This window comes from Perognathus longimembris, chromosome 3, assembly GCF_023159225.1.
Source record: "Perognathus longimembris pacificus isolate PPM17 chromosome 3, ASM2315922v1, whole genome shotgun sequence".
Taxonomy (NCBI): Eukaryota; Metazoa; Chordata; class Mammalia; order Rodentia; family Heteromyidae; genus Perognathus; species Perognathus longimembris.
The window spans coordinates 76,448,090-76,474,142 of NC_063163.1; the positions used below are offsets into that span (position 1 = coordinate 76,448,090).

Consider the following 26,053-nt stretch of genomic DNA (forward strand, 5'->3'; position numbering starts at 1 on the left):
CATTCTAGGGTATGAGGCTCCTTCTAGAAGGAGTCCCAGCTACCCGGTAACTTCTCTGTGTCAGGAAGTGGCTCGGGCCCATCCAGGCCCCTGGTGATGTCTGTGCTGTGTGGGAAGATGGGGCTGGACTGTGCTCTCTCTTGGCTCCCTGGAGCTGCTGGGCAGTGTGGTTCAGTGTGGCTTTGGGGGTGTCTCCAGACGGTTCTCTGTGGAGCATGCACAGGACTTACGGAGCCAGGCAGACAACAATATGGCCCTGCAGAAGGTGGGAGGAGTATGACATGGCCTTCAGGGCTGGGCCTGCTAGGGGATAGAGTGCTTTGAGTGGTGCTCTCCAGGTACAGGCTGATGGAGCCATCCAGCAGGTCCTCCAGCAGGTTCTAGGTGTCTTGAGTCCTTTGTGTCTCATAATCACTTTGACAGGAAAAGATGCCCTGTGCTGCCCCAGAGCAGTGGCTGCCCTGGGGGGCCAGGCTTTGTGTTCCTCCTGTCCAGCTGTCCTTGGGACCGTCCTTTCCTGAATCTGCTCTTTCTCTCAGAGGAGAGTCAGTTCCCTCCCCTCCCTTGGCCCCAGCTGTGGGTACATCTGCCAGAGTGGCAGCCTTCTATGTTGTACTTCTGTGTGGCTCAGCTGCTCTGGATCAACAAGGTGGGCCCTCCACCCAGGCCCAGAGCCTGGGGGCGCTGCACACTCCACTGCACACTCCACTGCCCCCTCCCCCACTTGAAACTGGGCTCCTGAAGGACTGAATTCTGATGCTGTCCTTTCCTGCCTGGCCTTGCTTCTGCAAACTCTGACACTCTTATGTCCTGTCCTGGTTCCTGGAGCACTGCACTTGATGCGCTTGGTCATCTTCCCTGGCCAGATAGTGGTCTCCCACACAGCCATGGGATAAGGAGATAGGTGTCCTCCTGGCCTCCTCCTCCTCCCCTCTCCCCTGCAGCGCTGGGGTTGAACCTGTGGCCTGGATCTTTCCTTGAGCCCTACCTCTCGGCCATCAGCTCTGCCCAGAGCTCCAGGCCTTGCTGGCCTCGCTTCTGCAGTGTGCGGATGACCAGAGAGTTGCTGGTACCAGGTAGCTATCCCATTTGGGGTGTCCCTAAGAGTGTTGATCTGATGCCCATGGAGATGTCAAGCTTTGGGTCTTAGGCTCACCCTCTGAATGTCTATTCCCAGCTGGAGAGAGACTGAACTCTGAGGGTTAGTGTGGCATGGATCAGGTTTGACAGTGCAGGTAGTGACGGTGCGACCCCGGGGGCTGGGCTCCAATCTGTGTATGTACTTAGTTGTTTTTTGTTTTTCCTTTTAACTATCAGGAGAATGGTCTGTGCTTTCAAATTTCCTGCTACATCACCTTTCAGTTTTTGACAACTCATTCTTTTGGTGGTACTGAGGTTTGAACTTACAGCCATGTGCTTGCTAGGGACCACTTGCCTCAGCCCTTTTTTGCTTTATATTTTTATGTAGGGTCTTGGCCCTTTTGCCCTGGTTTGGCCTCAAACTGAGATCCTTTATGTAGACATAACTATGATTACTTAGGAGCACCTCCCCATCAGATTGATTGATTGATTGAGATGAGGTCTTGCTAGCTTTTCCCCAGGTTGGCCTCAAACTCCAGTTTTCCTGATCTTTGCTTCCTGAGAATTGGGATTGTAGGTGTGGGCCACCATACCTGAGTTAAGAACTTGTTTCCTGCCTGGCTTCTTGGACCAGTTGGAGATTATAAAGAAAGCTGTTAGAGTTGAAGTTAGGGAGATCTGTACCTGTCCTAAGCCCCACTGCCAGTGTACTCCAAGAACTCAGTGTCCCTGTTGTCCAGGCACTGGCAGGGATGCTCATGGTGTGTCTGCTTTGCTTGAGTGGGCTTTGGTGCAATGCAACCTGCCCTCTACCTCCTGCTGAGGACACCCTGGGCCAGGTCCTTACCCACTTGCCTGTCCAGGTGATCTGTGAACTACACAGTCCCTTCATGGTGGTACTCACGTTGTTCATCTGAGGAGGCCCTGGACTTCTGTTCCCTTTTAAAGTGGGCTCACTGTGGGCTTTGCTGGCTCCCCGGCAGCCTGGAACCTCTCCATTGGGGTTCTCCCCTCCCCTGTAGGGAGCCCTTCACCTGTGGTACTTTCTCACTGCTCTGTGGAAGCCACAAGTCACATTCCCTTCCTGGGGCTGGCTGTGTGTCCAGGCGCCCCACCCCACCCCCCAGCCCTGGTGCTCTGAGAGGCTGGTCTTGCCAGCCCTGAGGGCGGAGCCACCTTGAGCAGCATCTACCCCCGCCCTCCCTCCCAGAAGCCTGGTGGTGCCCTGGATTGGTGGACAGCAGCCTACATCATCTGGGCTGGGGTGGGGCTGTGGAGCCCAGAGGTCAGAGCACAGCTGGGACCTCTGTGTGGAGGGCCACCCTCTCCAGCTGTGCTTGTCCTTCCTGAGGTGGGGGAGGGCACACACCAGCTCTGCAGCTCTGGAGGCCTCAGAGAGGCCGACTGGCAGTTCTGGGCTGGGTATTGGCAGTGCTCCAGGCTCCTGGCTCTCAGTGAGCTGCCCTGGCACCGCTTGAGGAGGACAGGCAGTGGCTCCTGGGCCCTCAGCTGGAGACCTGGTGCAGACCTAGTGAGACAGGGGGTCCTAGGGCCTGAGAGCAACTATGACAGGATGGGAGCCTTGATCTTCACCTGCCCCTCAGAGTGGCAGTTGAGGAGTCCAGGGTGCTGGGTTTGGGTTCCAATTTGTGGCGCAGAGCCAGCACTTGCCAGGCCGGAAGCCACACTGAGGGGCCCCTCCTGACTTGGGGCTGGGCGGAGGCAGAGAAGAGAAGCTGGGGGTGTCTGCAAGTTCTAGACAGCCAGTGTCACCGTGGGTGGCTGTGTCTGCCATGTCCATCACTGCCCTCTTCCTGCTGACAGGCACCAGGCCAGCCCAGGAGCCCTACCCCATTGGTTCCCCATCTTCTACCTAGACAGGCTCTGCCCAGTGCTTGTCCCTACTGCCCGAGGCTCTGGGGGCCCTGACACCTGAGGGCAGGACTTGTTCAATGTCTTGCAGGGCAGGGCAAGATAGTGAGCAGGTATGACAGGACTTGTGGTTGAGTCATGTTGGAGGAAGACAGGAGGCATAGCACTGGGGGCAGGGGGCTATTCGGTAGGAATGGAGGGGTGAGATGGGCACAGCTGGAGGAACAAACAGGACATTGGGAGGTTGTTGGAGCCCCTGGAAGTTTGGGACGCCCTTCCTCCCTAGCTTTTTACCCGAGGATCAGCTCATGGCAGCTAGGTGGTGCTGAAGGAGAGGCTGAGCAGAGTGCCCTGTACCTCCTGGGTATCTGAGGGCTCTTGCCTGGTTGCCAGTTGCCCCATTTGGGTGGCCTGGTATGCATGTAGCCAGCCAGTCTCCCTCCAGTTGGCATTGCTCTCATTCCTTAATTCCACAAAAGGACACTTGGGGTAGGGTCCTCTGTGGCGATTTCTGTGGGCAGTCGGCCCCTTCAGAAGAGGGGCCGGGGACATGGTCCTGGAATGCAGACCCCTTGCTGTCCCAGCCCAAGGGTGGCCTCTGGGGTTGGTTCTGCCAGGGCAAGCCTTTGCTAGGGTGCTTGCCACTGAAAAACTGAGGCTCCAGGAAGGTGGGTACACACACATTAGGAGGTGTCTGCATAGACATGCTACATGGGTCCCTGGGGGCCCACAGTATAGCTGCTGACTTCATGGTGGGAAGTTGTGTGGCACTTTGCAGAGCCCACCAGAGTTAGGCTGCCCATGTCTTTCCTGTCCCTTGCTGAACTCTATGGCTTTTTAAGACCTTGACTCCCCTAGGTCCGGTCTCCTCTGCTCCATGGGGACATCGAGGCCTGGGCTTCTTTTAGAGCCCATGTCCTGAACCCCTGCGCCCCACCCCCCCCACACACACCGTAGAATCCCGGCACTCTTGCAGACATGCAGACAGATGTGCCCCATGCTGTCCTCCTCCTGTCTCTGTGAGGGTTAACAACACTTCAGCTTGTTGTCTGGAACCGGTTCAGACTGGTTTTCTGGAAAGTGCTTTGTCTCTCAGACTGAATCCTGGGAAGGGTCATGTGGAGCCCAGTGATGTCATGGGATCAGAAACTGACTCAGCTGTTTTTTCCTCCTTTTTCTTTCTTCTTTAAATCAAGATGTGTGCGCCTGCAGGTAGAGGGCGGTGGTGCCCATGGGCCAGGCCCCACAGTTACAGTGCACCTCCCCACCCACCACGGTGTTCATGGGGCCCTCATTCCCTGCCCTCCCAGAGGTGAGCAGGGAATACAAAGACACTTGGGGCCAACTGAGTCACTCACACAGCCCAGAGCCCAGCCTTACTACCCCCCTGCACGTTCCCCCATTTGCTTTGAGTCTGGAAAGCACAGAATTCCCTCCATTATTCTTGTCCTGTTCCCCACAGGTCCCCATGGGGGTGAGCCCCTTCCCCCAGGCTTGGACACCCCTCCTGGGCAGCCTTCCTGTGGGCCCTGCCCTGGCACCTGCTTGTGCCACCACCTCACAATGAGGGGCAGTCCTCTGGCCCCCCAGAAGTTTGTAAAGAGATAGCGGCTTCCCTGTGCCCACTCCAATGTGTTCTCCTCTATCTGTACAGTGCAGGATGACGGAAGAAGCATGCCGGACACGGAGCCAGAAACGAGCCCTTGACCCGGACCCAGGAGAGGATGATGTGGAGAGCAAAAAAATAAAGATGGAGAGAGGACTGTCAGCATCAGAGGTGAACATGGATGGAGATTCGAGGGTGACTCCAGAGCCAGGGGCCAGCCCCGCCCCAGGACTGATGAGGGCAGCAGAGGACACGGCTGTAGGAAGAGGCGAAGGCCTGGTGGGGGACGGGCCTGTGGACATGCGTACCTCACACAGGTGAGTGGACATTGTCAAGCACCTGTTCTGAGCCTCACATACACTGCTGACCAAGAAGCCTCCTTCTTAGACCTGGGTCCTGTGGTGTGGGTGGAACCCGTGGGTGCCTCCAACTAAGAGCTCTTGTCTGACCAGTGGTGGGATTTGGGTTATTGGGAACATCGGGGGTTAGGCAAGGGGACCAGTGCCCTGTCTGGGTGGCTGGAGGAGGGCACACTGTGAGAAAGGCCTGCCTACCTCTGGACTTGGGCCACCCTTCTGTTGGCTTCCTTCTGGCCACTTGTTACTCCAAGGGGCACGGTGGTGATGCCCCACTTTATGAAGTTCTTCACAAAACTGGAAAGAAACCACACTCAACCCCCATTCCATTTCTTCATTCAACTGGCTCTCAGTAAAGAGACATTCAGACCTGGCTCCTGTGGCCCCTCCCTTTGGGCACTGAGGGCTTGGCCTCCTTAGACAGCCACTGTCCACTGGAGCCCTCCTCCTCTGTTTGCCCAGCAATGGCAGGGTGAGGGTGCTGGCTCCCTTTGTCCTGCTGTTCCTCAGAAGGCCCTGGTCTGTGATCTGAGTCCAGATGGCTGGGGTCCTGAGGACCTCTGAGATTGTGTGGTGTGTGTCTTAGAGTGGGGAGGCCACATCTGGATGGAGGCATGCTTTGTGTTCCTAGCATCCAGAAAAAGCTCTCTTCCTTCTAACCCCAGGCTTCTTTTCGTGCCGGTGGGCCTGGGGCTCCCTTCCTTCCTTGACTCTGGGAAAGGTGTCTGTGAGGTCTCAGGTAGGAGGGGAGGCAGGAGGCAGGTGTGGAGGTAGGGAATGAGCCATAGGAGCCCAGGCCTGGGACCTGTTGGGTCCATCTGCGATCCTAGTCCGCCTCTCTGGTCCTCTCCATGCTCCTTCATATTGAGGATCTGTACACAGGACTTCCAGCTTGGGCTACACCCAGGTCTGTCTCTGTGTGGCCAAGCCCAAGGCTTCCTGAGGTTCTTGGGACTTTGTGACACTGCTCACTGAGTGTGTCTGTGACCTGTGACCTGGTGACCTGTGGAGGGCACAAGCAAGCACCCAGGGGTTCCTTGAACCCACAGACTAGTGGGCAGCTGAGCTTTGCCAGTTTTCTCTGTCCCCGCTAGAAGGGAGGTTGATAGGTGGATGGGAGGCACACTGCATGCCACAGGGGAGCCCGCTGATGATGCAGTGTGGGAATCCTTTCAGTGGAGATGCAGTGGGACACGATGGCTCTTAGGAGTCAGTGTGGCCACCCCACCCCGGGTCCCATAGTGCATTTTCCTCCGGTTCCTTGAGAGATGCAGTGGTAAATAGTGGTCAGGTCTCGGAGTCCGGGCAGCCACAGCTGCAGTCTGCTCTAGAAGGCGAGGCTGGTCGGCACAGGTGTCTTGGGATCACTGCTGCGTTGTGGTGCTGTGTACCTAGGGGTAGCCTCTGTAGCTTCCCCTGGCGGTGGCTCCCCAAGTGGGAGTTGGGGACATACACAGTTGTGTCCAGCCATAGACTTAAGTCAGCTGAAGCACAATTTTAATTGATTTAATTTGGTGCTGGTATCAGGAATTGAACTCAGGGCATTACACTCCCTCTTGGCTTTTTCATTCAAAGCTAGTTGGTGCTCTACCACTTGAGCTACATCTCCACCTCCTAAGGCACAATTTTAAATTTCATGAAGGCATTGAAACTCCCTTCCACCCTACCCAATTACTGGAGTTTGGATTCAGGACCGTGTGTTTACCTGGGTTTCTCAGCTGGTGCTCTTCCACTTGAGCCATGTCTCCATCCCAGTTTTTAGCTGGTTCATTGGCAATAAGTGTCTCATGGACTTTGCTGCCCCAGCTTGCTTCAAACTGTGATCCTCAGGTCTCAGCCTTCTGAGTAGCCAGGATTACTGGTGTGAGCCCCTGGCAGTATTTACATCCGTTCAGATATTCTAAGTCATGGAGTATGTGTGTGTGTGTTCCCTCCCAACAGGATTCTGAATAAGACCCATGTTGGGTTTGTTTCTCAAAGAGGTCCCGAAAGCAAGGGCAACTGTACTTGGTACACATTCTGGCTCTTTTTCAAAACTAGTTTTTCTTTGATGTTTTCTTCTTCCTGTCTATGGCCCAGTTTGGGCATTTTGAAGGCCACAGTGATTTCTATGAAAGGGAATTTCCCTTTGGTTTAAGATAGTGAGTAGTGAATTGAAATCACCAAGAGATATAGGTATATGGGGGGTTGGGCATGAAGAGGCAGAGAAGGTGTTTGTGTGATTGTGTATGACTGTGTGTGTGTATGCACGTATGTATGCCCATGCATGCATATGTGCCCTTGCGTGTAAGGCATGGAGAGACAGAGAAGGTAATGAGGTCCTGACCCTCTCTACCTCCTCTTCCCTCTGTGGTTTTTATTTGAAATAAATTAGAATTGGAAGGCACTTTTGATTGTGATTAAGCAAGGAGATTGTCAAATTTACTTCCCCGGGCTGGGGATATAGCCTAGTGGCAAGAGTGCCTGCCTCGGATACACGAGGCCCTAGGTTCGATTCCCCAGCACCACATATACAGAAAACGGCCAGAAGCGGCGCTGTGGCTCAAGTGGCAGAGTGCTAGCCTTGAGCGGGAAGAAGCCAGGGACAGTGCTCAGGCCCTGAGTCCAAGGCCCAGGACTGGCCAAAAAAAAAAAAAAAAAAAAAAAAAAATTACTTCCCCAATCTGCAAAGATAAAGCAAGACAGGAGTGATAAAATGACTTGTACTCCTGCAGTGTGCCAAAGACAGACAGACCTTAGAAGCACAAGCAGCCAAAAGCCTGCTGCTGGGCTGGGAATGTGGCTTCGTAGTAGAGTGCTTGCCTAGCATACATGAAGCCCTGGTTTTGATTCCTCAGTACCACATAAGAAAAAGCCAGAAGTGGCGCTGTGGCTCAAGTGATAGAGTGCTAGCTTTGGGCAAAAGAAGCTCAGGGACAGGGACTGGGGATATAGCCTAGTGGCAAGAGCGCTTGCCTCATATACATGAAGCCCTGGGTTCGATTCTCCAGTACCACATATACAGAAAATGGCCAGAAGTGGCGCTGTGACTCAAGTGGCAGAGTGCTAGCCTTGAGCAAAAAGAAGCCAGGGACAGTGCTTAGGCCCTGAGTCAAAGGCCCAGGACTGGCAAAAAAAAAAAGAAGCTCAGGGACAGTACCCAGGCCTTGAGTTCAAGTCCCAGGACTCTGGGGGTGGCGGTGGTGGTGGTGGTGGAAAGCCTGCTGCTCTGGATGAAGAGGCTTGTCCCAGACCCCTGAAGGCCAGTAGCTTTTAGGTGGGTTCAAAGGGGATTCTCATTAAAGTGTGGCAACACCTTGCATATGACCTTGCTGATCAGTGATGGCCTTGAGGTGGGTGGGGTAGAGGACAGCAGATACTAACCCAAGATTCTGGTTGGGTCAACACAACTAGTGGATAAAGCTGGGCACAGGTACTCTTGCCTATAATCCTTGCTGCTCAGAAGGCTGAGATCTTGAAGGTACAGGTTCAAAGCCAGCCTGGGCAGAAAAGCCCTAGAAAGCCCATCTCCAATTTACCCACAAAGTGTCAGGCTAGAGATGTGGCCAGATGGCATAGTATCCAGCCTTGAGTGAAAAGAAACAAGAGTGAGGTCCTGAGTTCAAGCCCCACTGGCTCCTAAAACCTAACAACAAAAGACATTTGAATTCACAAGAGAAAAATAATATCCGGGGCTGTGGACATGGTGAGCAGTTGACTTTCCTGCTGGCAACAATGAAAACTAGAAGGATCTGGATGATAATTCAGGTACTGAAAAGAAATTATCGGACCAGAGTCCAATATCCAGCCCAACTATCTTTCAGAAATTGTGACTGGGCCATGTGGTGGCAAGGGACTTGCAGGCAGAATTGCCAGTTCCTGTAGCAAGCCTGTGGTTAATAGAAAAGGCTCGCTACTTCAGTGCTTGGGAAACTGAGCTATGTTTTGTAAGACAAATGGATGTGGGTGCTGGTGTTGGTAGAAGGCGGCACGCTTCTATGTTGTTCTGGTCTCATGTAGATTGTGGTGAATTAAGATGCTGTTTGTAATCCCACGGCAACACAAGAAGTAAGTTTAGGGCTGAGGATGTGGCTCTGTTGATGGATGTGGTCCTGAGGCCCTGTGTTCTGTTCAGGAGGATCGTACAGTTGAGGTCACTCTGGGCTATGTAGCGGGACCCTGTCTCAAAAACAAAATCTGGTATGGTGGCATGCATCTTTTCCCAGATGATTCTAGTAAAGTCCTGGAGGAGTAGATGTTTGCAAGCAGGTGTCTTAGCAAGTGACAGTTGGGGATAAAGGATAGCCACGCGAGGAGTGTGCAGGGAGTGTCTGTCCCTTCGTAGAGGCTGAGTCAGCTTGCTGTTCTGGTAACGAGATACTTGAGGTGCTCAGCTTCCAGAGCAGAGGGTTGTCCTGGCTCACAGCTTCAGAGGTTCAGGGCATGACCTGGCTAGTGTGTTTGTGGCCTGCAGCATCACCAGCATGCAGCTGGGAGATTAGAGGAGACCTGGGTTCTGTGGTCCCTTCCCCTCAGAGGGTACCCACTGCTCCAAGGTGCCACCAGCTTCAGTCTGAGACCACAGGTTGAGGGCCAAGGCTAAACATGGGCCCTTGGGTGCGCTTACCCACTCTGCTCTCCACCACAGGAGTGTGGCTTTTGCTGCTGTGTCCTCAGGGGATGAGTTCTGACAGACAAATGCACATTCCTGTGTCCTCCACACTCTGCTCCAGATAGGAACATTCCTGGTGTGCTCCTATGGCACATCCACCCTGCCTCTCTGAGGCATCCTGGAGATGGACTCTGCATCTGTGAGCATACTGAGTGGAGAAGACTCAGTCCTCCCCATGAGTGCTGAGTGGAGATGGATGTCATCCTCTCTATGAGTGTGGAATGGAGAAGACTTGGTCCTCCCTGTGAGTGCTGAGTGGAGATGGACTCAGTTCTCTCCGTGAGTGTGCTGATTGGCAGGCATGGTGCAGCCACTTCTGTTGGCCCTGCTATCCATGGTGCTCCATGTACTGTGCTCAGCAGTGCGCTCTGTGCATACCCAGAGCTGGCATGGCAGCTCACCAGGTCCCTGTGTCATCAAGGTAGGGATTACTGGGCTCTCCCCTTACCCTGCTCCATCTTTTTGGGGCGCTGTACATGGCAGCCTCACTGGTGTTCTTGGTCTTCAAGAGCTACCCATTAGGTCCCTGGAGAAGTCCTGTGTAGGCTATGACCTGCATGTGACAATCCTTCACTGTCCCCTTCCCCCTGGAAAGGAGTGCAGCCACGCCATGTGGGGAGCCATGCTCAGCCCAGGAGACCCCTCTGCCCCTGCCCAGTCCTTGATTGTACCCCAGCTGTGTGGGCTACTCACTGTCCACTGGAATGTGTGCTGAGCAAGACACACCAAGACATCCTAGCTGTCAGGGTGAACAGGTAGGGCAGGACAGTGTCTCCTCAACCTGAGGACATGTGCAGAGTAGCCTTGGCCCCAGCTCTCCTGCAGCCCTCTTCCAAGGACGGATCCCACTTGAGGGAGAGTTTTGGGGGCCAAGCCAGGCAGCAAGAATGGTGTCTACACACACACACGTGCACATACGTACACACATGCATGCCCATATACTCATTCACTCAGCTCTGTACCCACCTCACCCCTTGGCTATGCTTCGCCTCCCCCTGTCTGGCTCCCCTTCCCTCCAGTCCTGTGCTCTGATCTGGTAGAGATTTGGACTCACCAGTACTCAAGGGTCCACCTGTCCCTCAGTTACCTTGAAGTACTAGGATGACAGTCTAGGACGCCATGTTTCTAGCTCCCCAAAGGGCAGCAATTCACACGGGGGCTGCAGTGTGCTGGCCTGGCCAAAGAGGATATCACTCCTGAACCCCTGACTTGTGTGGGGTCACCAGCACCCCCTATTGCCTCGTAGCTTCTGCGGAGGTAGGAGGATCTGGGGTCCCTGGCAGAACAGGCTTCCTGCGGAACTGTGATGAGGTTTGAGCCCCTTGGGTCATTGTTTCCCCCAGGTGCCTTCCCATTTCCACTCTGCCTAGCCTTGGTCCTGTGGGGCCTTTCTCTGTCATAGACAGGGTCCATTCACATGACATGATGTGGGGGTGTAGGGAGAGGCCCCAGGGCTCCCTGGTGCTCAGTCCTTCTGGTTCCTATGCCCCCCTGACCTGGCCCTGGTCAGAACAACCTCATTGTGGAGAGCAGACACGAGTGGGTGGGCCTTCCTGGGCAGTGTGTTCCCAGTAGGTACTGAGGGCTCTGGAAGAAGAAAATGGCCAACTTGGCTGGAAGATATTTTGTTTTTTTCTCAAGAAGCACAGTCCTGTGTAATGTGGAGTGTAGGAGGCTGGGGGAAGAAGGGCAGTCCTGCGTTCCCCGGCTCAGGCCCAGCTGCCCCTCTGGTCTCCTCACCCAGGGGAGAAGACAGGGTGACATGCTCCACATCGGTCTTCCGAGATGCCAGCACCCTGTGGCTGTGCTCAGGCAGGTGCCATGGTGACAGGAGGAAGGCTGTCTTGGGACTTGCCTGCCCAGAGGCAGTGGCTGGTGGGGAGGCATTCTGGGCATGGCTTCATGCCCCATCTATGGGCATTATTAGCCCATCAGGCTATGACTTCAATCTTCAAAGTAGGTGGTGGGGTCACATTGAAGCCATCAGATGTCCATGCAAGCCCCCAACAGCTTCTACAAGTGGCCTGCCCATGCAGTGCCCTGAGTACCTGCACCTGGGGTGTGTGGCAGTGTAGAATGGGGTCCTGGGGGTGACCAGGGGGTGGACAGGTCAGGGCGCCAGTCATGCAGAGTGAGAGTGGGGGCAGAAAGGTAGCCAGGGAAGACAAGTGCTGGGCCATCTGCCGCTCCTTGACCTGCTGTGGAACCTGTGTCTGCCTCCTAAGGGCCAGGTCCATTTCCTCACACCATCCCCTCATCACTTCAGGGGTCAGCTGCTACTTCACCTTATTCCAGAAATAGTTCTCAATGGCCCACATAACTGACACCCATGTAGGACCCTATGTTCCTGTAGCACCTCAGGGCAGTGTGCAGTTAGCAGGGGACCTAGGTGTGGGCCTGTTCCCTGCCGCTTATGCCATGACGTGGATGGTGGCTCAGGGCCATGGTGGAGTAAGGGGTCAGCAGGTGTCTTGGGTGATTTTCAAACATGGTAGATCACCCTTTCTGTGTGTGAGTGATGCTTTTCACAGAGTGCTTCTCTTCAGGCTGATGTCAGCTTCAGTGCTGGCTTCTGCAGGGTTGTGCCACTGTAGCCTTTTCAGACCTGGAGCACAGGCCCTGGCTCCCTGCTGCTCTGCAGTGATGCCGTCTGGCCTGGCAGTGCAGGCTGTAAGGAGTGGGCACCATGTGGGGTTCTGCTACATCACCTGGGGCCAGGGACCACTGCAGCTGTGTGGAGTGGGTGGCAGCGTGTGTGCGCACGCAGGCGCGCGCACACACACACACACCCCTCCCCCATGTTCCCCTGAGCTATGGCAGGGCTTGCTTTAATGGAGTCCCAGAGCTGCAACTGGACTGCAAGTCTCCAGGAAATACAATGGCTGGGTTTCAAAGATATCATCCCAGCTGCTCACCTCCATGGCCTCTGTGGCTGAGAAGCAGAATGTGCTCTGCCTTCCCCGGGAGGCTGCGGTGGAGGCTGGAATGGATGCTGAGGTGGGGTGGGGGGCTAGGCTGGTGAGGATCAGGTGGGCTCCAGGACAGGCTCACCAGTAGCAGTGGTTTGGAGTACCACCGGTGTCTGTAGGAAGCTCCCCCTTTGGGAGAGGAATGGGCTCCTGGGGGTTTCCAGGTGGTGGTACGTGAGTCCCAAAATCACACACTTGCATTCCAGCCTTCAAGGTGTTGAGAGTTGGGGCCGGTAGTGCCCCTCTGGTGCTCTGTTGAGGGACCTCAGCACCCTGGTTTTTCTAGATAGGATCTGCATGACCTTCCCCTGCCTGGACGACCACCCCTGGCTCCTTTGCAAGGAGAGGGCACAGCTGTGACTCTCAATGGGGCAGCCACTCTTCTCTCTCCCGGCTTCCTGTCCTGTTCTATCTTGGAGTACTGTGCAGAGTGGGTGGCCTCTGGGAGGAAGCATAGTGTTAGATGTTGGGCTAGCTCCCCTGGGGCCCCATTAGCTTAGTGGTTTAAGGCAGCAGCATGTTGATGGATTGCTGTCTGGTTCTGTCTATGTGTGTATGCGCGCGTGCACGCAAAGCCCCCTGTGAACACTCCTGCTTCCTGGGCTGTACAGTCCCTCATGTGCCATGGCTGGGACTGTCCTGGTCCATCTCTGCTCTGCCTCTGCCTTTCCTGCCTATAGCTTTTGTGTCCTCACCATGGTGGCTGGGGCCACACAAGTTGCCAGAGCAAGTGTTCCCAAAATCAGCCTGATCAGAGAGGAGCCATGGCAGGCTATAGGGGTGCCTCCCCCAGCGCAGGTATCCTTTTCAGGTTTATTTGTGTTTAGCAAGGCCGGGTTCATCCCTGAACCATTGGCGGGACAAGAGCAGTGGCCCAGTGACATCTTCCTAGAGCTCTGTTTGCCCTTGCCCCTTAGGGAGGAAGCGGTGCCTAGGGGTCACAGGGTGGAGCACCTCCCTGAAGTGGGCCTGGCTGGCTGTGCCCAAAGGATCCCTACCCCAAACCATGTTTTGTTGTTCTCTGTCCAGGCTTAATGGTTCCAGGGTGCAGTGGGTCTGTCTTCAGGGCTCGCTGGAGCCTGTCCTGGGTCCCTGGCCACAGTGGCTCCCAGTGGATAGCAGTGTCTTCTGTGGTGGGTTGGTCTGCAGCCTGGCAGGCCTCTGCCCTGAGTCTCACCACAGTGCCTCACCAGCTCCCTGAGCTGCACAGATCCTGGCCCCCACCCTATTCACCCACGGAGTGGAGGTGTCTCTGTTTGCAAGATGTAGTCTGGGGCTCGGTGACAGGCCGAGGTGCTGTCCGTAGCCTGAGGCTAGGTGGAGGAAAGGACCCCAGTCTGCAACCTTGAGCAGATCATCTTGTGGCTCCAGCTCCAGGGAAATCGTAGCCTTTCCCAGCCAGCTGGCCAGCATGGCCTCAGGGAAAACCCTGGCCTGCTTGTCTGTGGAGATATGCCACAATGTGAAGGGAGCCTTCCTGCTGGGTGGCAGCTGGTGTGACACCTGAAAGGGGAGGGAAGGCTGGCCCTGACTGTGGGGGGAGGGGGTGACAGGAACACAGTACTGCCCTTTGAGGTGTAGCATAGGGCCATGAGTCCTGGGGAGTCTGCAGGAGGTGCTTCCAGGCCTGTGCACATCCCTACTGCAGGCATGGACAGGGCTGAGAAGACTTTCTGTGGGATGTGGGCTCCCCAGGTACCTTTTGAGGGTAGAAGTGGTTTGAGCTGTGTCTTTTTTTGTGGGGGGAATCAGTCCCGGGGCTTAGGTACTGCCTCTGAACTTTTTTACTCAAGGTTCATGCTCTGCCTCTTCTTTTTGTTTTTTCTCTGTTTGTGTGGTACTGAGGACTGGAACTCAGGACTTCGTGTATGTTAGACGAGCACTCTACCACTAAGCCACATTCCCAGCCCTGTGCTCTACTTGTTGAGTCACAGCTCTCTAGCTTTTTGCTAGTTAATTGGTGATAAGACTCTCAAATATTTTCCTGCTTGGGCTGGCTTTGAGTCATGATCTTCAGATCTCAGCTTCCTGAACAGCTGGGATGACAGGCCACGTGGCTTGGGATGTGTCTTGAAGGGTGAATTGGGGCTTACATGGGGAACTCAGTGAAAGAATGAGTTGGGTTGACTTGGTTGGACATTCTTGGGGAGGCCCTGGGAGCAGGGGGGGGGGGGGGAGTCTAAGGTTAGCTGATAAAGACCAGATAGGACCCAAACAAAGTCTCTCTCTCTCTCTCTCTCTGTCTCTCTCTCTCTGTCTCTCTCTCTGTCTGTGTCTGTGTGTGTGTGTGTGTGTGTGTGTGTGTGTGTGTGTGTGTGTGTGTGTGCGCGCGCGCAGGCGCAGGTGGGAGATGTTCTAGAAGACCAGGGGGCCAAGCCAGAGCTTTTCAAAAGTTCATGGTCCGGGAACTATCATGCCCATTGCCTGAAGGAGTCACCCCGCCGGGGGCCTTCTTGGCTGTGGTTGCTATGTCTTTGGTTTTCTTGCCCCCCCCCCCACCCCCAGTTCTAGGGCACTGTCCCTGGCTTCTTTTTGCTCAAGGCTAGCACTCTACCACAGCGCCACTTCCAGTTTTTTCTGTTTATGTGGTCTGAGGAATCAAACCTAAGGCTTCATGCATGCAAGGCAAGCACTCTACCACTAAGCCACATTCCCAGCCCTGTGTCTTTTGGCTTTCTATAGCATCTCTAGGTTGTGTGTTTGTGCTTCGTGTATGAGTGAAAGGCAGCCACCCTCCTGCCGTGAACTCCCTCCCCTCAGTGCTGCCTGTGCACCACAGCTGAACCTGACCCCCACACACAACCAGAGTTTCTCCCCTCTGCCAGGGGCAGCTCTGCAACTTAATTTCAGCAATTAATGAGGGGACAGTGGTCAGGGAGGGTAACATGTCTAGCCATTCAGACAACCACAGAGCTTGGGGACCCCAAGGACAGCTCTTTGTCCCCTTGAGGACACCCACCCCCGCCCTGGCACAGGCTAAGGGTGCTCTGCTCTGGCCTTGGCCTCGGAGCAAGTGGATCTGGGGGTGATGAAGCTTAGAGATAAAACTCAGCCTCCCCTCAAAAAAAAAAACCTGTAGAAATTTGTCAGGTAACAGGATTTCTCCTGTGCTGTAGCAGCCTGGCTGATGTGGGGAATTTTTCAGGTCCCAGAAGGAGTTGTGATCACTCTGTTTTATGTAAGTGTTCTCAAGATGGGCCTGGATAGCTTATTGGATTTGCTTCCAAAGACCAGCAGTATGGAGTGCCCCCGCGGGGGGGGGGGGGGTCCTTCCGTCCCAGTGCCCTGTGCTGGGGTTCTGCTGTTATTCTCCAGGCCCTTGGAGGTGTCTATAATTGCAAACCTCCCCTGGAACAAAGCTTGAGATAATTCTGAGCCATATGTTCTTTTCCTTGAATTAACTCTCCCAGGAAGTCCTGAGAACCTTGAAGTTCCTTCTCCTTTACTTAGAAACTGAGCTTAGGAAAGTTTTTCAGTTTGGAAACTAGGGGGCTGGTAGCATGCGTGCGTGCATGTGTAAATGTGGCCTAATGCCAGAAGCCATGCAGTTCCCTATGGGCTGGTGCCATACCGGAAGTGCTTGAGCCCCCGGGGAGCCCAGCGACACCATTTTCTGAAGCACCTGAACCCTTACCTCCCTTCTCAAAATGAAGGCAGCATGTCACAGACCGGCTCAAACTGCCCGTTGCCATGGTTTTCACGTTGGAAGGCACAGTTAAAGGGTCACATGACCAGAGAGGGAAATGCCTTTGTCACATGACTTTTGGGTGGCCTGATTAGCATACAGGAAGTTCACTCCCTGCTGTCAGCTTGGATGCTGAGTGATCATTGATGGCTGGTGACATCACCTCTTGGATGATTTATTGATTAGTCTCTGGCTAAGATGGGTCTGGGCAGCCCTGTCAGGACACCTCAGCCCCAGCCTTGCCCTGGTCCCTGAGGCAGGTTCAGGTTTGATTAGATACCCTTCTCTGGAAGCAGCCTGCACCCCCAGGGGTGGCTGTCGCTTCAGCTGCCCTCCTGCAGGAAGTGGCTGTCATCTGTAATTCTTATCTGTGGTCCCACCTGGGCCCTCTCAGTTTCTCTGAGCCCATCTGGGTGGAGAGCAGGAGGCACTGCAGGGCTGTACAGGAGCCTGGCCTGGATGCCCCCATGTGCTGTACAGGCCCACAGGTCCTGGAATCACCCTGAAAGACAATCCTGGGATGCTGGGAACCATCGGTAGAGAAGAGTTTTGGTGAGACCCAAGTGGGATGCCTCTAATCATGAGGTCTTTATAAACTTCCCTTGTCTGGGTCTAAGCCTGTGCCCTGAGATGGCCCCCTCCTGGTCTCTGGAGTCGGTGCTGTACTAGTGCTTCAGTTTAGCTCTGTGAGGCGGAACAAGAGGATGGTGGCTCCAGAGTGGAGCCTGTTCTCTGTCCCCCTTGCCTGAGGACACTGCCCCATAGGTGCAGTGGGTTCTAGTCTGGTACAGCTGTGGAGCTGTTCAGGTCACTGTGTCCTCTCCACTGGAGTCCACTGCAAAACGTGGGGACAACTTTGAGCTGTGACTTTAGTTAACTTCAGCCTGTTAACTTTGTTAAACCCTGGGTTGCAGTGCCACCTAGTGTGTGTGTGTGTGTGTGGCGTCTTCAGCTGCTTTCTCTGTGTGCAACCAGGAGCACTTCACCACTGCCAGCAGCTGCCTGAGTGGGTGGTCAGTTGTCATCTCTGGGATGTACCAACTCCCCCCCCATGTCAGGTCAGCGACATCACAGCACATGGTTGGTCATGACGCCTCAGACACATCAGGCATTGGTGTGTCTAGCCTGGCTCATGTGTGTAGGAATAGAGGCTCTAGCCATGGAGTGAGGTGTGCTAGGGCCCAGGCTCACCCATCACACCCATAGATGTCTTGGCCTAGTCCTGACCCAGTGATGAGCAGCCCCAGGGCTGGGACTCTCAGTGGGAAAGGATGGCCTGACAGCAGGGCCCCCAGTAGAAGTGAGTTTCCCTAACACCTGCTGTGGGCCTTGTGCCTGGTGCATTTTCTGGAAGGCAAGCACCAAGAGGCTCTGCATCTAGAATTCCCAGAGGTCAGAACATGCTGGACCTGGGGGAGGTGTGGTATGTAGGGTCTGAAAGCTTGTAGCCTGGGCCACAGTAGTGAAAACACCCTAATAATAGGCTACATGTAGCCACACTGCTACATGTGGCATGTGCCCTGGAAGGGCGGGCACAGGAGGTGAGGGCCTGGCTGTGTGGGTGCCATGGCATGTTCAAGGTGCCCAGGGGACCAACAGGAACGGGCTAGCCATGTGGGACCAGCAGGGACGAGCTGGCCCGGAGCAACTTGCTCCCTGCCCCTTGGCTGGTTGTCTGCCAAGCATCACCTCTGTAGCCAGACACTGCTTACCACTGCTCTCTGCCCGCAGTGACATGAAGCCTGAGAAGAGACCCCCCTCACCCGATGTGATCGTGCTGTCTGACAACGAGCAGCCATCCAGCCCCAGGGTGAATGGGCTGGCCAAGCTGGCCTTGGAAGAGACGGGCACTGAGGCCCTCCTGGTAAGCCTGGCTGAGATAGGGCCCTCTGCCTCTGGGGCTGCAGATTGCCCCTCATGCCGCACTCTGTCCTTGCAGAAAAGCAGCCCAGAGGACCGGGAGCAGATGATCAAACAGCTGAAGGAAGAGCTGAGGTTAGAAGAGGCAAAGCTCGTCTTGTTGAAGAAGTTGAGGCAGAGTCAGATCCAAAAGGAGGCCACCGCACAGAAGGTGTGTGCTGCTTACCCGTTAGGGCTGCGCCACTGGCCTGTCCAGGCCCGAGTCCTCTATGGCTGCTGTGAGCCATCACCTCTCCTGTGGGGCAGAGTGGTCCCCAAGCTGTGTGGGGATCCAGGAAGGGCTTTGGTGCTAGAGAAGGTCCTCAGGCCACGAGTGAAGCCTTCCGGGGCCTGGTGTAGGCAGGAAGCCATGTGGGGCTGGGGCTCAGTTTCCATGTTCACCCTCTTCCAGCCCGCAGGCTCTGCTGGGAGTGCCGTCACCACCCCTCCTCCGCTAGTGCGGGGCACCCAGAACATTCCTGCCAGCAAGACATCACTTCAGGTCAGTGTCCTTTCTCCAGCCACAATTGGGAAAGGCTGGTGGTATTGAGGCTTTATGTACAGCCCAAACCAGGCCATGGCCACTATGAGAGGCCATGGTGGCCCCATGTTGGGTCTAGCGGGCCTGTGGACCTGGCCTAGCTTGTACGGGCAGTGGCCCATGCTGGTGCAGCTACGTAACAGAGGGGCTGTCTATGTCATTGACAGACCTCAGCGCGCATGCCCAGCAGCGTCATCCCACCACCCCTGGTCCGGGGTGGGCAGCAGGTGTCCTCCAAGCTGGGGCCACAGGCCAGTTCACAGGTCGTCATGCCACCACTCGTCAGGGGGGCCCAGGTGAGCGGGGCCGTGTGGGTGTGGGTGTGGGTGTGGACTCAGGCAGCATCTTCAGGTGGAGGGCTTTTCTGTTTTTCGTCTCAGTGGGTTTCTTGTCCCCTCCTCACAGCAAATCCACAACATCAGACAGCATTCCACCACTGGCCCCCCGCCCCTCCTCCTGGCCCCCCGGGCCTCTGTGCCCAGTGTGCAAATTCAGGGACAGAGGATCATCCAGCAGGGACTCATCCGTGTGGCCAATGTCCCCAACACCAGCCTGCTCGTCAACATCCCCCAGGTGAGGGGCCTGTGTTCTGCCTGTGCCCTGGAGGCCAGGAGGGTCCTGGAACACCAGCCCACAGGGCGGTGGGGCAAACCTGATCCCCTTGGGTCATAGCACTGTCAAGGTTGTTGGCAGCTTCTGGGGCCAGAACAACCATAGGGTGTGGTCTGCTTCAGGGTCACATTGCAGAGGGTGGAGGGTGGTATTGGCGACTTGGAGATGGCTCAGAGACCACAGACCTTAGCCCCTCCCTGACTGACTCAGGTCACCGTGCAGAGGGTGGGTGCTGCAGATAGTCATGAAGTGCTAGCTATTCTTATCCACATGTACCTTCACCTTGCACAGAGCTCTGGGATGGGGAGGATTGGCCCCACCTCTGGGTCATGGGGTGGGAAAAGGAGGGGCATGTGAGCTGGAAGCCAGAGCTTATGTGACAGAAGAAATCGCTGGGTGTGCAGGCCTTCTGCTGACGTGCATGTTCCCATTGCTTTCTTGCTTGGCACCGAGACTGCCTTCTCCAGCTAGCAGCAGATCCTGCTGGGCTCTTGCAGCAGGACAGTCCTGCCGGCCATGTGGGGCAGAGATGATGGCCCTGACAGGGAGTACCCCTGCATACTCAGGTCCCTGACCACATGGAGCAGAGGCAGAGGTGGGAGGCCTGGGCTGGGGCTCTGTGCCAACACTGCACCAGCCAGCCACACTGTCCTGGCCCCTGACCCCTCTGTGCCACAGGATGGTGTGCTCGCGTTTCCAGAACTGGAGGTGAGGCTGCAGGAGCCCATCTCCACACAGCCCCTGCAAGTGCAGAACTAGGACCAGAGCACCCACACCCAAGCCCACAGAGGTGCCTTGGGTGCAGCCGGGCACCTCAGCATCCTAGACCTCACCGTAGGGGCCTGGTGGGTGTCCGTGCTGGGCACCCCAGGTACCCTGACTGGCACTCATCTCTCCAAAGCCCACCGCAGCATCACTGAAGGGAACATCAGCCACATCTGCTCAGGCCAACTCTACGCCCAGCAGCGTGGCGTCAGTGGTGGCCGCGGCTGAGTCTCCCGCCAGCCGCCAGGCAGCTGCCAAACTCGCACTTCGCAAGCAGCTGGAGAAGACTCTGCTGGAGATCCCCCCACCCAAGCCCCCAGCCCCGGAGATGACCTTCCTGCCCAGTGCCGCCAACAATGAGTTCATCTATCTGGTGGGCCTGGAGGAGGTGGTCCACAATCTGCTGGAGACCCAAGGTAGGCGGGTGGCCTCCAAACCCCACCGCAGGCGGGCAGGGGCAGTCCTGGGTTCTGCTCACAGCTCGTGTCCCTCCTGCAGCAGGCCGGCTGTCAGTGGCCACAGCTGTGCTGTCCCGGGAGCCATACACATGCGCTCAGTGCAAGACGGACTTCACCTGCCGCTGGCGAGAGGAGAAGGGTGGGGCAGTCATGTGCGAGACCTGCATGACATCCAATCAGAAGAAGGCACTCAAGGTGGAACATACCAGCCGTCTGAAGGCTGCTTTTGTCAAGGCTTTGCAGCAGGAACAGGAGATTGAGCAGCGCCTGCTGCAGCAGGGGCCTGGCACGGGACCTCCCGCTGCCAAGGCTGAGCCCTCTGCCCCGCACCCTGTACTGAAGCAGGTAGGAGGCCCCACTCCCCTCTCCAGCACCGCCCCTTGGCTCTCCATCTGCTTTGCACCAGATGGCGCACTGGTATTCGTGACCCTAACCTGTGGTTTCTCTAGGTCCTGTACTTTTCTCCCTGGGGCCAGCGCTTGCAGGCCACGTGGGGTAGGGGCCTCAAGCTGCCCAGCACTGAGGCCAGGTTGCAAGCAAGACTCTTGTTTTAAGGTTCTCTTCCTCTCCGACTGACCCAAAGCTGCATTGTTTGCAGTTTTTCTTGGCTCAGGTGTTAGGAAACGACTAAACCTGTTTTCTCAAGGTCCCCAGGCATCTGAGGCAGCAGGTGGCAGTGGACGGCACGTCCAGGGTGACCCCGGCCGCGGGGCAGCCGGCGGCACGTCCTCCCTGACCCGTTTCCACCCGTCTGTAGGTGACAAAGCCCCGGCGGAAGCTGGCGTTCCGCTCAGGAGAGGCCCGAGGCTGGAGTAACGGGGCCGCGCTACAGGTCAGCACCCGCCGGCGCCTGGCCACCTGTGATCACCAGTTGTCGACTGCCCGACACTGCCCGCTGTCGCTCTCTCCCCCTGCTGTAACCACCCTGCTCTCAGGACCCTGTGTGGGTGGGCAGACTCGGACAGGCTGCACTGGGCACCTCACACAGCCACCCTGGCGCCCCCTGAGCTGCTGACTTTTCTCCCCACAGACATCCAGCCAGCTGGCCCGGGGTTCGGCCACATCTCGTGGTGTTCTCCACACATTCAGCCAATCGCCCAAGCTGCAGAACACCGCCTCGCCCACAGCGCTAGTGAGCAGGACTGGCAGACATTCCGAGAGGGGCTCCAGCCGTGGTGCTGCCTCCAACTGGAAAAAGACGCCCCTGAGCACAGGTGCACCCCAGTGCCCCCTGCCCTTGTATTTGAGGTGGGGTCTTGCTGGATTTCCTGAGTTGGCATTCATCCCAAGCTCTGTCCCCTCACTTGGCAAAGCCTGGCGAGCTCAGGGTGGTCTGCAGCAGCTAAACGGCCCTATGTAGCTCAGACTGCTTCTTGAGCTGCTGTTGCTGTTGCTTGCACTTCTCCATGCTAGTGCATCCTGTGGGATGAGTGCAGCGCAGGCAGAGGCTGGCAGCTCTGGTTGGCGTCCTGCAGCTGGGGCCAGGCAGAGTGAGCTCCCTGTGTGTTCGCGGCAGGGCAGGGAAGGGTGGAGGAGGGATCAGGTGGCCTAGAACCACGGGAATGTGCATGTGTTCCCCGTTGTGTTCAGGCAGCAGCAAGACAAATGAATGTTTGAGAGAATGAAATAGGTGAGGCCTGACCAGCTGCAGAGACTGTCTCCAAAAGAATTCCCTGTGGGCTACATGCCAGTGGCTCACACCTGTCATCCCAGCTACTCAGGAGACTGAGATCTGAGAATCGCAGTTCCAAGCCAGCAGGGGCAGGGAAGGCCATAAGATTCCTGCCTCCAATGAACCATCAGAAAACTGGAAGTGGGGCTGTGACTCTGTGGTAGAGCACTAGCCTTGCTCAGCGACAGTGCACAGACCCTGAGTTCAAGTCCCAAGACCAGCAACAACAAAAAAATTCCTGGTGGGAGATTGTTGTTTTGATTTCTGTGGGTTTTCTGGCTAGTACTTGGGCCCAGCTGTGGGATTCTCCACTCACACCCAGTTTCTTCCATCTCAGCTGACACTTGGCCACCAGGGATGAGTCTGGGATTTTTTGCCCTGGCTGGGTTTGAACCTCTATTCTCAGCCTCCCGTAGTGTGGATGATAGGGTCGGTTGGTGGTGTTCCTAGGGGCCCTGTGGTAATGTTTTGCTCTCCTATCTTGTGCCTCCCCTTGGGATTGTCCAAGCAGAGCCAGAAGTGACTGAGCCCTGGGCCCCGCAGTGTGGGTGCTGCTGTGGTGGCTGCAAGGCCGTGCCTTTGTGGGCTTGGTTCTCAGCCATTTCCTCACCCACCTCATACCTGTGGCTCCCTTGCAGGGGGGACCCTGGCCTTCGTCAGCCCCAGCCTGGCCGTGCACAAGACCTCGTCCACCGTGGACCGCCAGAGAGAATACCTCCTTGACATGATCCCCCCGCGCTCCATCCCCCAGTCGGCCACGTGGAAATAGTGCAAGCCAGGCCCCGCGGGCGCCGCCTCCGGCACCCTGCACCGCCGCCCAGGGCATCGGCGGTGGATGAGGATCAGAACTGACAGCCTCCCCGCGGGTCCCTTCCTTCCTCTTTGCCTTTAGTTCGCCCAGCACCAGCAGCAACAAGGCCTCTCTGGCCGGCTTGCCTGGTCCCGCGCTGGGTGAGGCTGGTGCCGTGTGGGACAAGTGGCGGCTCCTCTTCATCCTGCTTCTCCTGGTTTAGGCTCTGCTGTTGGACAGCCTTCCTTCACGGCGATCTCTGTAGGTTGGAGTTTTTTATTTGAATCACCACGATGATGGAATTAAACATGAACCACAGAGCCAGGTCCCTGTCGTGCACTGGGTGGGGCTGTACCAGGGTGGCCACTGCCAGAAGGAGACATCACAGCTTGCACCGCCGCGGCGCCGGGTTCCTGTGGGGGGCGCTGCCAGCAGCCAGTGGGAAGCCGAGGAGGATGCCAAGCGTGGGATTGGGTGTGGCAGTTTATTAATTCTTCCTTTTTCCTACTCACTTCTACGGACACAATCTCTAGCCCACCCACACAGGTGTCTGGGCCGACAGGACTCCTGGGCTGGGGTGCAGCAGGCCTTGCTTTAAACCTGGCCTCTCCTCCCAGTCCCCACAGCATTCTGTTTGGGGTTCTTTTTTTAAAGGATCAGGTCTGCTCTAGTTTTATGTCCACTTCCTGCGCCATCTCTACAACTCAGCCCCATCATGGGAGGCGGAAGCTGGTCCCCGTCTCCTGCATGTGGCCGGGTGCCCCAGGCCTGGTCGCAGTTAGGGATTTAATTTAAAGCCTCCTCCCTCAAGTGCGACGGTCCTGCGCTGCCGCAGCGCCCCAATAAAAGCCCATGCTTCATGCTCCGCTGTCCTGTCGGTCTCTCTGGAGCGTGGCGCCGGGGTGAGGGATGAAGTGTGGGAACACACCGCACCTGCTCCCCACTGAGGTTGACTGTGTTCCTCTGCCATGTGGGCGGGGCCTCCTTTCCAAATGGGGTTTGGGGAAAGGAGGAAAATCTTTTTTGGGGGACGGAAAGGGAGTTAACACCAAAAAACAATGAAGAATATGCAAGTGTTTCTACTCCTCACATTTTTCTGTGCCTGGCAAATAAATTCCTGTCTTTTACTACCCGAGCTGTCGGCTCTCTTTCTGGGACGCGGGCCGGGCCTGGCTGATCTGATCTCCCACCAGCAGTCCAGGCAGGTGCCACCTCTGCCCACAGTGCTGCCGGCAGCTGGCAGCCAACTGGCTCTGCTTCTCCATATCTACCCAGGCCATGGCCAAGGTGGGTCCTGCCACAGCCACCTGCTCTCCAAGTCTGGACTTGGCTCTGCCCAGTGTCCATCATGATGAAGGGCTTTAGAACATTCTATGATGTAACTATGCCCCCCTTTTTTTTAAGGGGCCAAGAATGTGAGCTGTCTATTTATGCTCTCATGGGCGCCGCCCTGCCCCTTTCCCTTCCTTCCCATAGTGACTGCCTGGCCATTGTCTCACAAGAACATCCTCAAGGGGCTGGGAATATGGCCTAGTGGCAAGAGCGCTTGCCTCCTACACATGAAGCTCTCGGTTCCATTCCCCAGCACCACATATATGGAAAACGGCCAGAAGGGGCGCTGTGGCTCAGGTGGCAGAGTGCTAGCCTTGAGCGGGAAAAAGCCAGGGACAGTGCTCAGGCCCTGAGTCCAAGGCCCAGGACTGGCCAAAAAAAAAGAACATCCTCAAGGCCTCCACCCTGGCCCAGATGGAGTCAGGAGTTTGGGTGGAGCAAGAAAAGGCACTGGCAGCAAAGCACAACCCTCCTCACTTGCTGCCACTCCCCGAAGGGTAGGGTCCTGTTGTTCCCTGGGGATCCTATCAGGACCTGGCTCCTACAAGCTTTGAGAATGTGAACATCCAGCCACACACAGCCCCTGTCATGGCTCTGTGACCTGTGATGCACACCCCCAGGACACCATCCTGGCCTCCCCTTCCCAAAGGGGATGATAAGTGGGCACCAAGAAGCCCTGGTTCTAATGTGACTGCAGAACCTCCATGAAGCTCACATGCCCAGGGACTCTAGCAGTCCTCATTGATTCTGGTGGCCAGAGATGGGGTGAGGAAGTAATCCTGGGGTGTGCATGGTGGGACAGTACAGCTTTGACTTGAGGCCTCCCCTTCTCTGCCTTTCAGCTTAAGGCCAGCGCTCTACCACTTGAGCCATGCCCACCCTTCCTCTCTGGATGTGGTTTTAGAATCCCAGCCATGTTGCACTAGTACAGGGTGAGGGATCCTGGTAGGGGTCCTCACTAGTATTTCTTGTGACCTTTGATGGGATGTTGATGAAGGTAGGGTCCTGGAACTCTCCATCCTGCCTCTGCCTCCAGACGGCTAAGCCCAGCTCATAATGCACCAAGGAGGAAGTTGACACCAAACAAGAAGTTCCAAGAAAAGGAGGCCAGGACTGGTGGTCACAGACTGTATTATTAATGGGGAGTTTTAGATTGTGGGAAATAAATGAACAACATGCTGACAACTTTGTCCTCTCCACCCTGGTTTCCTCACATTGCAGAGTAGCTTGGAAGAAAATAGGGAGAAGCCAGTGCATCTGCTGGAGGGGGAGGGGAGGGTTCTATCTGTATCAGACCCTGGGGCTTTGTGGCTAGTTTACTCCACAGGGCTGGGGACTTGGGCTGTGCTTAGTGGGGTTTGCTTACCTGAGGATGCAAATTCAAAGCCATCCTGGACAGAAAAGTCCATGAGACTCGCAAGCAGTTAACCCTCAAAAAGCCGGAAGTTGAAGTGTGACTCATGTAGTTGAGCAGTAGCCTTGATCAAAAAAGCTTAGGGATAGTGCCAGGCCCTGAGTTCAAGCCCCAGGATCAGCACATACACCCAAGATACCATAGAAGTGTATTTAAAAACACAGAACCCCAGTCTGGCATCAGAATGAGCTGATTCTGGTGAGAATTTCTCTGATACAAGTTGTATTTGTTTTGGTGCTGGGAACAAAGCCTAGGCCTTTGTGCTTACAAAAGCCAGTGCCATGCCACCAAGCCTCAAAATTTTGAAGTGAGGATTGAATTGGTTTTGAAATAGGGTTTCAGCTGGGTACC

General features: G+C 55.9%; 1 protein-coding gene across 3 annotated transcripts; it reads left to right on the plus strand.

Moving 5' to 3' along the window:
- Positions 1-1,820: 1,820 nt before the first annotated feature.
- On the plus strand, positions 1,821-24,086 carry Gatad2a (GATA zinc finger domain containing 2A). 3 transcript variants are annotated; one of them, XM_048342665.1, is made up of 11 exons: positions 1,821-1,841; positions 4,607-4,875; positions 17,951-18,083; positions 18,159-18,290; positions 18,531-18,620; positions 19,065-19,232; positions 20,173-20,452; positions 20,535-20,839; positions 21,252-21,326; positions 21,525-21,708; positions 22,805-24,086. In XM_048342665.1, exons 1-11 carry the CDS (start codon positions 1,833-1,835, stop codon positions 22,933-22,935), a joined length of 1,776 nt encoding a protein of 591 aa, XP_048198622.1. In that variant the 5' UTR covers positions 1,821-1,832; the 3' UTR covers positions 22,936-24,086. The 3 variants fall into 3 exon arrangements, with proteins under 3 accessions (XP_048198622.1, XP_048198620.1, XP_048198621.1); XM_048342663.1 differs by lacking the exon at positions 1,821-1,841 and adding an exon at positions 18,827-18,955; XM_048342664.1 differs by lacking the exons at positions 1,821-1,841; positions 21,252-21,326 and adding an exon at positions 18,827-18,955.
- Positions 24,087-26,053: the final 1,967 nt, after the last annotated feature.

What these genes read in the sequence shown, in the direction of transcription:
- Gatad2a (XM_048342663.1), top strand. Translation starts at nt 4,613, where the DNA reads ATGACGGAAGAAGCATGCCGGACACGGAGCCAGAAACGAGCCCTTGAC. An exon ending in CGCACCCTGTACTGAAGCAG is followed by an intron (nt 20,840 to 21,251) that starts GTAGGAGGCCCC and finishes ACCCGTCTGTAG; the next exon opens with GTGACAAAGCCCCGGCGGAA. An exon ending in GTAACGGGGCCGCGCTACAG is followed by an intron (nt 21,327 to 21,524) that starts GTCAGCACCCGC and finishes TTCTCCCCACAG; the next exon opens with ACATCCAGCCAGCTGGCCCG.